Raw genomic sequence first — 12,935 nt, 5'->3', positions numbered from 1 at the left:
ACTTTCATTTTCAACGTTCTGTGATACTTTCTTAACAATCTTGGTTGTGCGAACAATTGTAGTTTTTACAACATCGCCAGAAATATTGGTCGTATTAGGTTCAGGTTCGGTGAATTCGATAACTGGAAGAACAGCTGGACTAGAGTCATCTTCAGCTGGAATATCTATTATTGGTTTAACATCAGGAATAACAGCTTCAGATGCAAGGGCCTCGGATTGCTTAGGGGTAACTGTAACTGATGTTTCAGACCTCCTTTTGGGTTTCTGAGGAACTGGTTCTGTGGCTTGTTTTTCGGCATCTATAAAGTCCAGTGTAGAAGATTTTATCTTGCTACCATTTGAGACATCAGCTACAGTTAGGTTCAAATCCTCAACAATCTTTAGTTCTTGGGGTTCAGTAACGACGTCAGCAATGGGAGAGTCATCAACAACTACACTTTCAGTTAAAATAGTTTTGTTCACAGCCTTGGTTGTACGTGTAGTTGTAGTCTTAGTGATACCTTCACTATTAGATTCGGTGGTTATCGATTCAGCTACAATTGGAGCGTTCTGGATAAAAGTCTCTACGGCAGGGAGAGAAGATGTTGTTGTTAAATCAGCTTCGCTACTAGTCTCTCTCAAATTTTCAGAGTCCTGGGAAATTTTTTTGATAATTTTTGTTGTGCGCACTATAGTTGTTTTTAGCACGTTGTTATCAGTTCTTTGCTCAGAAACATCAATTTGTTCAGCTATAGGAGCTGACTGGGGTAGAGAATCCTTTTGATTGATGTCGGGTTCTACATTTGGCTCTTCATTTATGGGACTTTTAATTTTACGTATCGTTTTTGTCTTGGTTGTCTTAACCACACCATCATCACTTATTTCCCGGCTATTGGTTTCCGATTTCTCCAACTTGCTTTCTTTCTCCAAAGCTTCTTCGGCTAGTTCAAATGAATCCAAAGATGGAACATCTGAGTGCACCGATGTGGACATTATTTCTTGACTATCCTGCTGTTGACTAATTTTTTTGACAATTTTCGTGGTACGTATGACAGTTGTCTTTATAAGGCCTCCGTCGTCATTAATAACAGATCCTTCAGATGATTCAGTTTGTGTTTCATCTGTAATAATTGCACTTGTTGAGTTCAGGGGCTCTGTGGTTTCTAGTTGGTATTGTGGTTCGATAATTTCGGCCACCTTTTGCACAATGCTTTCCTCCTTTGCATGCTCTTCGCTTTCCGACTTCTTTTTCTTATCCTTGCGGTTGGGTCTCTTGGGTTTGGCCAGTTGAATTTCTGATGGAATAGTTGTAGCTATTTCTGTGTCAATTGCAATCTCTGCTTTTTCCTGAATAACACTGCCGCTTTCTTTTTCATCTACAACAACAGCAACAGAAGCAAGCAAAGTTTTTTGTTCTTTCTTATCTTCTTGCTTATTCTTTTTCTTATCTTTGCGGGCTGGTTTTTGTGGCTTGGGCAAGGTATTTTGTTCAACTTGTTTAACAATTTCCTCGACAACAGTTTCAGCGGCGTTTTGAATTTCTTGTGGAGCTTTATCCTCTTCGGCCACAATATGCTTCGATGTTACTACTGTTGTTGGTAGCAAAGTTACATCGCGCTCTACTTCAGGCTCATCTTCGAACACTTCTTCAATAACTTCATCGCCATCGTCGGTAACTCGTTTAAGAATACGTTTAGTTTTGGTTATTATTGTCTTTGTTATGGATCCACCTTGAACAACTGTTGTGTTATCCTGGTTTGAAGAAGAAAGGCCTGTGATATCAAAAGGAATGGCGCTAGTTGTTGTGCTTTCAACTCTTGGTATGTCAAATTGCTCGATGGAAACATTTTCTTCAGGTAAATCATCGATAACATCTTCCTCAACAATCTCTTCGCGTCCATCAATTATGCGCTTAACAATCCGCTTAGTAATATGCTTTGTTATTGTCCTGGTTGTGATTGTTGTAGTGCCAGTTTCTGTAGATATCGTGTTAGTTTGTGTGCTCACTACTGGTTCCCCTTCGATTAGGGTCTCAGTGGTTTCAACCGAAGTGTCAGTCGCCAATTTGTGGCAAGGTTCTTGAATCGCGGCATTACCATTAACTTTTTCGTTAACTACTACTGATGAAGTGTCAACAGGATTCGTTTTGCTAACTGATTCTACAACATCTACGGTTACGGAATGTTTCTCCACATTTGGCTCCACCAAAATCTTGTTTGGAGTGTCAGGAACTACTGGTATTGACGCTGCAGCACCAATTTCGTTGGTTGTAGTTTCCACCTCAGATACTGAAATGGTCTTAACAACATTTGGAACTATTTCTGGGATCTTGTCAACTTGTGTTACAGATTCAGTAATTACTGTAGCTGTAACATTTTCTTGATGGGGCGGTGTCGGTGTAATTGTCATCTTCTTTGAGCTTTTCGATTCTTTCTTAGTGGGCTCAGCAGCTACGTTGACTTGCACGTTGTCAGACGGTTCAACTTTTTTCTCAGAATGCTTTCTTTCCTGTTTCAAAGGATCAACAGGCTTAGAAACTTTTTCGATGACCTTAACTTCTACAACAGGCTCAAATGTTTTCTTCATGGTTATAGCTGTTTCCACTTTGGTTTGTTTCTTCTCCTTTTTCTGTGGTTCTAATATCTCTTCTTTGGGTGTTTCTACAGTTTCCCCACTGCTTGTTATTGTTGTTTTCACAATAGTTGAAGTGTGTTTACGTTGCTTTTTGATTGGAACAGAAGAAATCGCAACAGCAGCTGGTTCTACAATGACGATATCCTCAGGTTGATCTGTTGGCTTTTTAGATTTCTTTGATTTTCTAGGCTTTGGTTCTGGTTGTTGGGCAATTGGTTTATCTTCCACAACATGAACTTTTTGGCTAGGTGCAGATACAGTTGTCACTTCTGTTACTTTATGGCTCTCCCCATTAGACGTTGTTTCGGGTGACTTGTGTTTTCTATTTGATTTTGGCTCTTTCCTGGTACTAATTTTAATGGGCAATGGTTCTGGATGTTGTTCATGTCTCAATCGCTTCGACTTTGATTGGTTTCTGGCATCAGGGTTGTCATCCCGGCGTTCCCAAACTGGAGATCTATCAGCAGGTTTCGTGTGCTGATGATTTATTATTGTTGTTGTAACATGATGTTCAGCTTTACGATGTTCTAGAGGTGATGACGTTAAACGTACTGGAACTGGTTTTTGACTGGATGGCTGGAAAACTGGATGTTCTTTATGCTGCAAGCCGAATAGCACTTCGGCATACGTACTACCAGAACTAATATCTTGGGTCTGTTGTGGCTGTTCATGTTCAGGAGGATGTTGCTGTTTGGGACGCACTGTAACAGGTTGTGCCGTTGAGGGAGAGGGTACTGTTGGAGCTTGTGGAACAATTTCCTGAGGTTGTAGCGTTTCTATCACAGTTGCCTGTTGTTCCTCTTGCAAGACAATAGTATCTTGCACATAAGATGGTTGAGGTTGGACCGGCTGATCAACTGGTATTGCTGAAATCGCATCCGTATCAAACTGGCCGAAAGTTATGTCCGGTCGGGGTTCATTAAGCTCAAACTCTTGCGGCTCCACAGGTCTCAGCATCTGAACATTTTCTTCGATGTAGATTTGGCTATGTGGCGGAGAAGCTGCTGGAATTTCGATTTCTGCAACAGTCGGTTGTATTTGCTGAGTACTAGTGGTCAAAGGTTCCGCACTTTGCTGCACCATGGATGACAATGTGGTGACAACACGATCCAAAACACTGCTGCCTGTTGTTGCATTGACGGGCGGTAAAGTACTTTCCACGCTGTAGGGCTCTAACACATAGGTTTGCTCCACACTTACATTTCCGGGTTGGTATACACTAGTGGGATCCTGTTGTTGCTGTGGGTACTGCTGGGTATATTCTGACGTCTGCTGGGTATAATATATTTGTGATGGCTCTGTGGTATACACAGTAGGATAGGCATCGGACTGAGCCACTGGCTGGTAGTAACCAGCTAATAGTTGATATTGATTTGGCGCTTGTTGCACGGCTACAGGTTGATACTGTATGGGATATTGCATTTGCATTATTTGATCGTAGTAATTTTGCTGTTGTTGTTGCTGCTGTTCTTGATGTTGCTGCTGTGCCTGGGGTTGGTTGGCTTGTGTCACATAGTCCCACTGGCCACTGTCAGCCACATTTTCGTACATACTTTGATACAAAAGCGGATCCGGCTGAAGGTACGTATCAGCAATTTCCTCTGCTGTCATAGGAACCTCATAGCTAGTTAATGAAGTCTCTATTGTTTGTTGTTGTTGCATCTGAGGCTGAGCATATGTTAGATTAGAGCTGGTTTCAGTAATATATTGTGCAGGCGGCTGCTGTTGCTGTTTCTGAGGATCAGGTTCAGCCACATATACTTGCGCAGCAGCAGCGCTGGCATCTACCACATCCTGTATGGTAATGTCCATGTGGGTCTGTGATTGCGATGCAGCAACCTTTTCAGCCAGCTCTGCTTTTAAGCGCTCTAATTCGATGCCTCGTAAGACTTCTGCATATGAAGTTGAACCTGGAACCCATAGAGGACTACGCGAACGTGTGCGATCTTCGTGAGGTACATAAAGTTGATGTTGCTGAAGGTTTTGCTGATGCTCCTGCTGATGATATTGTTGTTGGTGGTAATGATGTCCAGTTGATTGGTCACCTTGAATTTCTATGTCTGATTTGGGCTCACGACGACGTCTGGGTGAACGACCACGTCGTTCTGGTCTTGGCGGTTGTAGTTTCTTACCCTTTGAATTTACCTGATAATGTTGATGCTGCTGCTGTTCGGTTTCAATAAATTGAGTGTTCTGATTGGGAGTTGTTTGTATCTGTTGAATTGTGTTAGGAACTTGCTGTTGTGATGTGATAATAGTTGTGGTGGTGGTGCTGGTAGATTCAACATCATGAGATGAACCGGTGAAATCCCCATCGCTGTGTGTTGGATTTTGCTGATGTTGTTCGAGACGCTCATAGATATCAGTGGAGGATGGTGGTATTACACTGCTCGTATGCACATCATGCTGCTGCAAATCCGAGGAATCTTTCTTGTGCGTTGGAATTGGACTCGAGGAGATGGTGGTTGTCGTTATCGTGGTTTTTGTCTGTTGCCGGGTCGTTGGTGTCGTGTCTTGTTCTCGTTTTGGTATTTCTTGTCTGGATGTTGTGGTTGTAGTCGTTGTTGTCGTTTCATTACCGCTTACCGGACTCGCATGACCTGATAACACTTCAGCATAGGTTAGACCTACTGCCGTTGGCTTCATAAGCAACGAGACAGTTGATGAAGTGGTTACCACTGAATGGGGATCCAGAGCATAGGATTTAGCAGCGGTGGCATCGTAGGTTTGCTGCATGCCATCGATTGATTGTCGCATTGCCTGATCGATTCATATAATGCGGAATAGAAGAGAGATAGGAGGAAGATTTGCCAAAAAACGTTAGCTTTCATTTGTTGTTTTTTTAATGGTAGGGTGGGTCAAAGGGGTTGGTATAAAGAGATGGGTCAACCGCTAATCTACCTCAGACGAACCCTACACATACAAAAGGGTAAATTTTTTCTCAAATATAATATAATAATTTATTTTTTCAGATATGCTTATAAACAAGGGTCATGTATAATGTATTGGATTATATACGTATAAATAGTTGGCAGTTCTGTTACTTTAGCACCCTAGACCACGTTAATCTGTTCTATTTATGAATAGGGGGAGAAGACTGCTTTGTGGCCTTTGGGTAGCAGGTGGCTGCTCTTTGTTTTGTTTCTTTGGTGTTCTCTCTAGTCCTATTTTGTATTTAGTTACTTAATTAAGTAGAATTACAATTTGTATGGATAATATATTGCGGCTTCTTTCTAAATCTCTAGCTTGGCATCGTCCGGCGTGCCGCGATGTATTAACAATTTGATGCGCTCGTTACGTGCGGTTATTTTCGAATGCAAGTTTTTGACACGTTCACGACATGCCTATACATATGGAGTAATATTTATATGGTGCCATGTATTTTATTTGGTTTTGATTTGGATATAGAGTTTCGGTGTGAGAGCAGTATATATGGTAAAGAAGAGATATAAGAGAAGGGGTCAGCATATGTATATATTTATATATATATATAGATTGAGTCATTTTGAATGGAGTCAGCGAGCGAGCACAATATCACATTGCATATAGCAAATAGAAGCAAACCAAATACCATATTTTATTATATAGAAGAAGTACGCAATACCCATGTTAAGATGTGAGTGTGATATATATGATGTTTTATTGCATTTGTAAAGGATAGCATTGGAAGGCATTGTAATAGATTTTAGATGGGTTAGTCACAAAGGGTTTGATTTAAGTTTATATATATATATATATTTAGCAAAACAGGCAAGCGTAAAGATCACAGAGTACATGTTAGGTATTTTAACAATTAGTTTATGTAGGGTTAAAAGTTTGGAGGATTTTATTTGATTTTTCAGCGCAACGACACCAGGTTTGTTCAAAAATATAAAAAGTACGTAGAGAAAGGATGAGAAAAGAAATAAAAGTTTGTCAAAATAAAATTCTAAAACCGTAACCATAAAATATATAACTGAGAGCATGTTTTTTTTTAAATTATTATTTCTCGTGGTAAATAGAAGAGATAGTAGAAAGTGTTGCTTATTTCAAACGGCTTGAAAGCTGACTAGTTTTCATTAAAAAAAAATAAATAAATTAAAAAGTAAAATCATAAATATATCAAAGCCAAAGCTTATAGCGTGTTTTGATGGTGCCCTTTTATGTGTGATGACTGTACTTTGTTTTTTTTGCTTAATAGTTGATACTTGGTGCGAATGTCTGTATTTTACGTGAACTTTACGATAAGAAATAAATAAGTTCTCATAGCAAGAGTTTTGCCCTCAAAGTCTAATTAAAATTTTGAAAATATTCCAATTTCTTGTTTTTTTATTTTTGCCACTTACCGCCAAACATTGCAATTCGCAATGTAAACTTAAGATTTATAAACTATAAGCTAAATAAATTTTTTGTTGTTATCGATAGGAACAAATTCGACAAGTCTAAAGTATATATAGGACGGGATTTTTTTAGGCTAACCCTGACAAGAACTTATTTTCTCTATTTTTTCTGATCGCAGCACGTGATGATAATAAAGCATATGAGAGACAGACAGACAACGAGAAAGAGCCAATGAGAGAGATGAATATAGGTATGTCGAAGATGAGAGAGCATGAGAGCGAGTTGCACGGTTTTTTGTTCTTTTGTATGACATGAATTTCGAAAATGAAAGCATAAATGCGAATAAGGAACCACATAAAAGATGAATAATGTAGAATGTTGTATATGTATGTATGTATGTATGTAGGAATGAGTGTGGAGGTTGTTCTGTGTTTGTGTGCAAAAATTCGAAAATAAAAACGATTTCTAAAAAAAAATCTTTGCCGCAAATAAAAACTTTATACTATAATATTAATTGCGCGTTTGTTGAATAAAAATGAAAAACTAAAAAATACGAAATTAAAATGATAAAAAAAAAAAAATTTATATAAAAAAAAAAAAAAAATAATAAATACGCAGCCACCGTGCAACTTTTGTTGTTGTTGGTTTCTCGAGAACCTACCCGCAATTTTCGCTTAATTATTATTTATTTAATATGGTAAGAAAAAAATTCATAGATAAAAGTGTTAATAACTTTTGATACTTGGCTAACAAAAACTGGGTTGTTCTGTCAACTGTTTTTCAAGCAATGACAAATATGAATTGAAGGATATAAAAGGAACAAGGGTACGGGGTTACAGGGGGTATATACTTTCAGTTTATTTAGAAATATCTGTTCTTAAATGTTGTTATATACTATAAAAGGTAAGAGATAATATTCCTACGCTCTGAAAAGGGGGCGGGACAACATGTATATAAGATATATTCTCCTGATCTAGCATTTGGACTAACTTCTTCTTTTCAAGAGATTCAAAAACTAACTAGTCATAGTCTGGACTGTACGTACCTGTTGATCGGCTAATGCGCGCTCACGATCGTGTGGCAAGTACGTGGGGGCCATAACCAGACGTAACTGCTGCTCTTCCTGTATAATCCGTTGGCGCAGCGTTTGCATTTGCTGCTGATAGACATCGATTTGGGCAAGCGTTTGCTCGAGGCTCTGCGATTTGGTTTTCACCACACCACTCAAGCCATCGAGCACGCGCACCAAATCATCAACATTCTCGCTAAGGCGTGGATCACCGCCCATGCCATTGCGGAAATGAACCTACAGAATCGGGGGCAAAACAGAGAGGTCAAGAGAATTCCCCGATTAGGCCATCCCCATACTTACCTCAAGTTTTTCAATAGACAGTCTCAGTTTAGTTTTTTGCACATTAATATCGGCAAGGGTCTTCTCACAGTAGCCCAATTGATCTCGCAGGGGTTTCTTATGTTGAGGCGAAGAGTCGAGGGTTTGCTTGGTTTTCTCATGCCAAGCACGTATATCCTTAATCTTACGTTCACATTGGTCCCATTCTTCGCAGGCCTCTTGCAGCAGGGAATTCTGTTGTTAAAAGAGGTGGAAAGAAAAATTATAAAATGCCCCCCGAGTCCATGTGTAGCTAGGTTAAGAACTTTAAATTCAAAATAAGCTACATTAAGCAATACAATCTGGAATTTATGTTTACCCTCTCCAGCAGCACCGCTTCCACGGATATCTTCGCATCCTCGGCCTCCTGCAACTTATCCTTGAGATCGCCCACCGTAGTAACTTGTCCAATATGCTCCAATTCCTTATCCATTTCGCTCAAATGCTTCACAATCGGTTTAATACTCTTCACAGCCGTCGCATAGTCGTTCAGTTTGTTCCTGGCCTCGGGCAAAGTGCGCAGCTCAATGGTTTGATCCAAGAACGTACGCTTCTCAGCCACCCAGGACATGACAATTTGATACAGATTCATAAACCTCGTCCAAGCATCCAGACTATCACCCACAGCTTGCTTCTTCTCATCTAACCAGCCACGGACCTGAGCCAATGAGGCAGCCAATTGATCGATTGTCGTCTGCACCAGTGTCTTCTCCTCACTGTTGCGACAATTCTCAATAATTAGCTGTCCATTTGTTTTGACCAGGGTAAAACGTTCATAGATGCCGGCTATCTCATGATTGATACGCTGCAATAGTTCCTTCATTTGTGTGGGAGCCAAAGTGCGATCCTGCACTTGTACTTCAGCCTGTAGTAGCCAACGCTGAATCTCGTCCACACCAGCAACATATTCGGTGCGCACAGTTTTGGCACGTTTGAAATCTTTCTCTTTGGTCTCCATGGCCACTTGGACACGCTCGGCGAGCAACTCAAGGGCTGTAAATTCTTGGGCTATGTCGGTGGGCAATAGATTCTGCTTGGTTTGATAAGATGCTTGGGTTTGTGCTATCAACGAACGTGACTCTTCCGATGCTTGTTGCACCTGGCTATTGAGCTGTATTAAAGCTTGTTCCGTTTGAGCGATATGCTCGTCGTAGACGTGAATTGATTGCAATTGTTCGTTCAACGAATTCAATTTATCCTGCAACTGTGAGATGCGACGGAAGACTTGCTCGATCTCGTCGAGATCCTTGCTAACTTGCTGCTCCTTCTCGCGTAGAGTGTCGTTCAATCTGTAGAAATATAAAAAGAAAAAACAATTGATATAATTATATTCCGAATGAGGAATTTCAGGGGCAATGGTCCTATAATAGATGTGAATTTTCAAAACCACGCGGTCGCCTTTGTCGAGAATAGAACTATTTGCTGCTACACGCGTTGCCTACAAAAATACTTATATATATATACACAGGTTATATATGTTTATATATAAGTATAAATATTTGTATATATAAAACGAAAGAACAGAAATTATTTGAAGTTTTCAATAGATGCTGTGCTGCGCTGATGATGATGATCTGTCTCTGTGTGTATCCACTGGGTGGTTTCTTTTAGTTGGCCTCGTTGGGCTGCGAAGATTTCCGTGAAAATTAATGCTGCCGTTTGGCTACAGGAGAGTTTTCTAAATGAATTCAAAATTTTGCTTCTGTTGGGCTGCTGTTCTACACTCGTTTCGATATCGAAATTCGAAGTAAAACATTTTCACCGAATGGATATTGCTCATAATTCTCAAGAGCCGACGGGCCCCACAAAATGCCTTGAGCTCATTCAAATTGAATGAGAGAACAAAAAAAGTGAAGAATAATATATGTTTAACAGCAACAATTTTAATTTAAACATTAAAAATAATTTTCGGGCACGCACAAGATATTTTGTGGTCAATCTTCCTACTGTTTTCCAAAATTTATACATTTCGTATTATTCCGTTTCGTTATTTTTGCCTGCACATTTCGCAATCATCCAAAACAAGACCCGCCAGACAAGCTGACGTCATTTTACTCTGGGCGTTGCAGTGCAAGATGAATCAATGTGTGTGTATAGACAAATGAACATCATATTTGAGTCGATGAGATGGCATATGACGCACATTAGGCATACGCCATGTGGACCACAACAAGTGTTTTTGCTTTTTTTCCTGCTTCCTTTCAAATTGCATTTACTGAGAATTGGATTTGTATTTCATTATGTCTTTGTTAATGGAGCGTGGAAATATTGAAGGCCGACTGTCTGGACGTTTAATGCCCTTTTTATCTAACATACATTGGGAAAATGCCCTCAAAAAAAAAAAAAAAAAAAAAAAACGAAAAGATGAGGAGGCCAAATCAACACACAACACACATTTTGGCCAACAGCCAAGGCCCAAAGAAAAAGAGAGAAAAAAACACACAAAAAATTAATTGTTGAAGAAAACGAGAAGAACAAAATCGAGCAACGGAAATATACGCACACACACATACACTCAGACGATAAAGTTGAAATTTTAGCGTCATTTTTCGCAGTCGATAATGTGAACTAAAATTCGAAATACAGTAAACTAAACTATGTCAAAAGTAAAGGCAAATCAAAATCAATAAAAGTTAATACCGTTCGAAAGCTCCTAAATCGATTGTTGACTTCAGTTTGCAGGAAAAATTATTTCAATAGACAAATGCAAATTGGATTAAAATGGAACAGTTCAGTAAATTATTTATTTACTGTAGCGGATTTTCCTCAAAGTTTTTAGAGCTATTTTCGTCTTTTGCCATTTTGTTGCTACAAATTGAAAGGTTTAAATTTAGTTAAATGCCAAAATATTTCAAATATGCACGAATAAGTTTTACTTTCACCGGTTTCGAAATAGATTTGCAAGTGTATGGCATAGTTTGATCAATTATTTTGGGTCAAATGCACCAAAAACAAAAGGCAAATATTATTTTGATGTATGTAGGTACACATAATCAAAGCATGGGACGACGGACGTGTAGACTAAATGACTGAGAGACGATAAGAATTCCGCGTTTTCAAGCTATTTCTGTCACAATGACGACGTCATCGACATTTCGAGTAGAAACCGCCGTATGCCCTCTCTCTCTCTCTCTCCCTTTCTGTCTCTCTCAATAAAAACAAACACCTGACGACCTCACCGGGTCTGTTGCGGTGCGTTTTGTGAGAGTTGTATTTTTGTTGTTTTTTTTTTGTTTCTGTTTTTGCTATTTTGCATATTGCCTTTTGCGATGACTTAATCAGGGCCTTAACATTACCCAAAAAAAAAGTTTTAAATCTTACAATCACCTCTTGCTTTCGACGACACGGACACTTAGAAATGAGTCTGGAGTTTCTTTTAGCAATTTAACTGTCTCCTCTGTCGTTGTCAAAGCCACAACAATCCCACCTCCTACAGGAGGCAGATGTGTGCTTACACAAAAAAAAACCCGACTTTTCTTTTGGTTTACTATTAAAATTTCTCAAACGCAATAGAAATTTTGGCAAACTTTTTGAATATCAAGTATACGCCTGGTAATCCACAAATCGGCGTTTCTCTTTTTTCCCCTCTTTCTCTTTCACCTGGCTTGAGAATAAAAATTAAGAAAGAAATAAAAATATTATTTAAATTAGTTCGGCAAACTTTTAGAGTTTGTTTTTTCTGGTATACTTCTCTAGTTATCTCGCTTTTCTTGGTCTCTTGTGTATAGTATTTTTGCTGCTTCTCTATAGTTTAACTAATTTTCTTTGCCTAATTAATTTGATTTTAAATATATATATATATAGCCTATATGTATATTTCTTTTGCGGTCGCTTGCGGTCGTTCGTTATATATTTTGTTCTCTCTCTTGATTGTTTCCAGCCATCCAGTTTATCAAGAAACACGTCCGCTTCCAACTAACTCTAAATAAAAACTGAATACTGAAAAGATATTCCGGCCGCAAAAAGTTGCCAAAAAAATGTTCGTCGTGTCGATCGTTAACAGCGACGCACGCGAGCGAGCGAAAAAACTACCGAACGAACGGATAGGTAAGCAGGCATGAGACGGAAATAAAAGAACGTGTACATTAATTCACCACAGAGGCAAACAGGCAGACAGATACGATAGATAGATAGAAACAAACAAATACCAGAGAAAGAGAGCTACACTACATGCAAATATTTTGTAGTTTCCATCATACATTGCAATTATCGTTGCCTCAATGCAATGGGCCTTTTTTTAAAATCACTTTTTATTTAACAAAACATACCACTTTTTAACTGAATACTTTGTCAATATAATGATAAGGTTCAATAAACAAGAGTTGTATAATCTGATCTTTATTTTATAGACAAAGAATACAGATCGACAGACTTTAATAAGCGTATATTGTTGTCTCTTGACAAAATAATATAATATACCCCCTCTTTATCCCTCTTTTGGTTGCTAGGGTACACAATGAAAAGCAATGAAAAGGCGAGAAATACTAAAAATTATTATTATATATCTATACACACATTTGGCATTGAAAATCTGTGCCGAAATTTGCTTTGCTTATTAACAGCATTGGCAACTGCCACATACATATGAATACAGAAATATGACTTCATCTGA

At 38.8% G+C, this 12,935-nt stretch overlaps 1 protein-coding gene across 1 annotated transcript in view; it reads right to left on the bottom strand.

Annotated features, from left to right (window-relative positions):
- Msp300 (Muscle-specific protein 300 kDa) overlaps positions 1–12,935 on the bottom strand; it is a 105,154-nt gene that overhangs the window by 40,369 nt on the left and 51,850 nt on the right. Inside the window, 3 exon segments of the mRNA XM_068285573.1 lie at positions 7,979–8,239; positions 8,306–8,518; positions 8,643–9,612. Of these exon segments, the coding sequence (XP_068141674.1) occupies positions 7,979–8,239; positions 8,306–8,518; positions 8,643–9,612 (1,444 nt within the window).

The sequence above is a fragment of the Drosophila tropicalis genome, unplaced genomic scaffold (assembly GCF_018151085.1).
Source record: "Drosophila tropicalis isolate 14030-0801.00 unplaced genomic scaffold, ASM1815108v1 contig_413, whole genome shotgun sequence".
In the NCBI taxonomy this organism is placed as follows: domain Eukaryota; kingdom Metazoa; phylum Arthropoda; class Insecta; order Diptera; family Drosophilidae; genus Drosophila; species Drosophila tropicalis.
The sequence above is the reverse complement of the archived record's forward strand: the minus strand, read 5'-3'. Positions and strand labels throughout refer to the sequence as shown.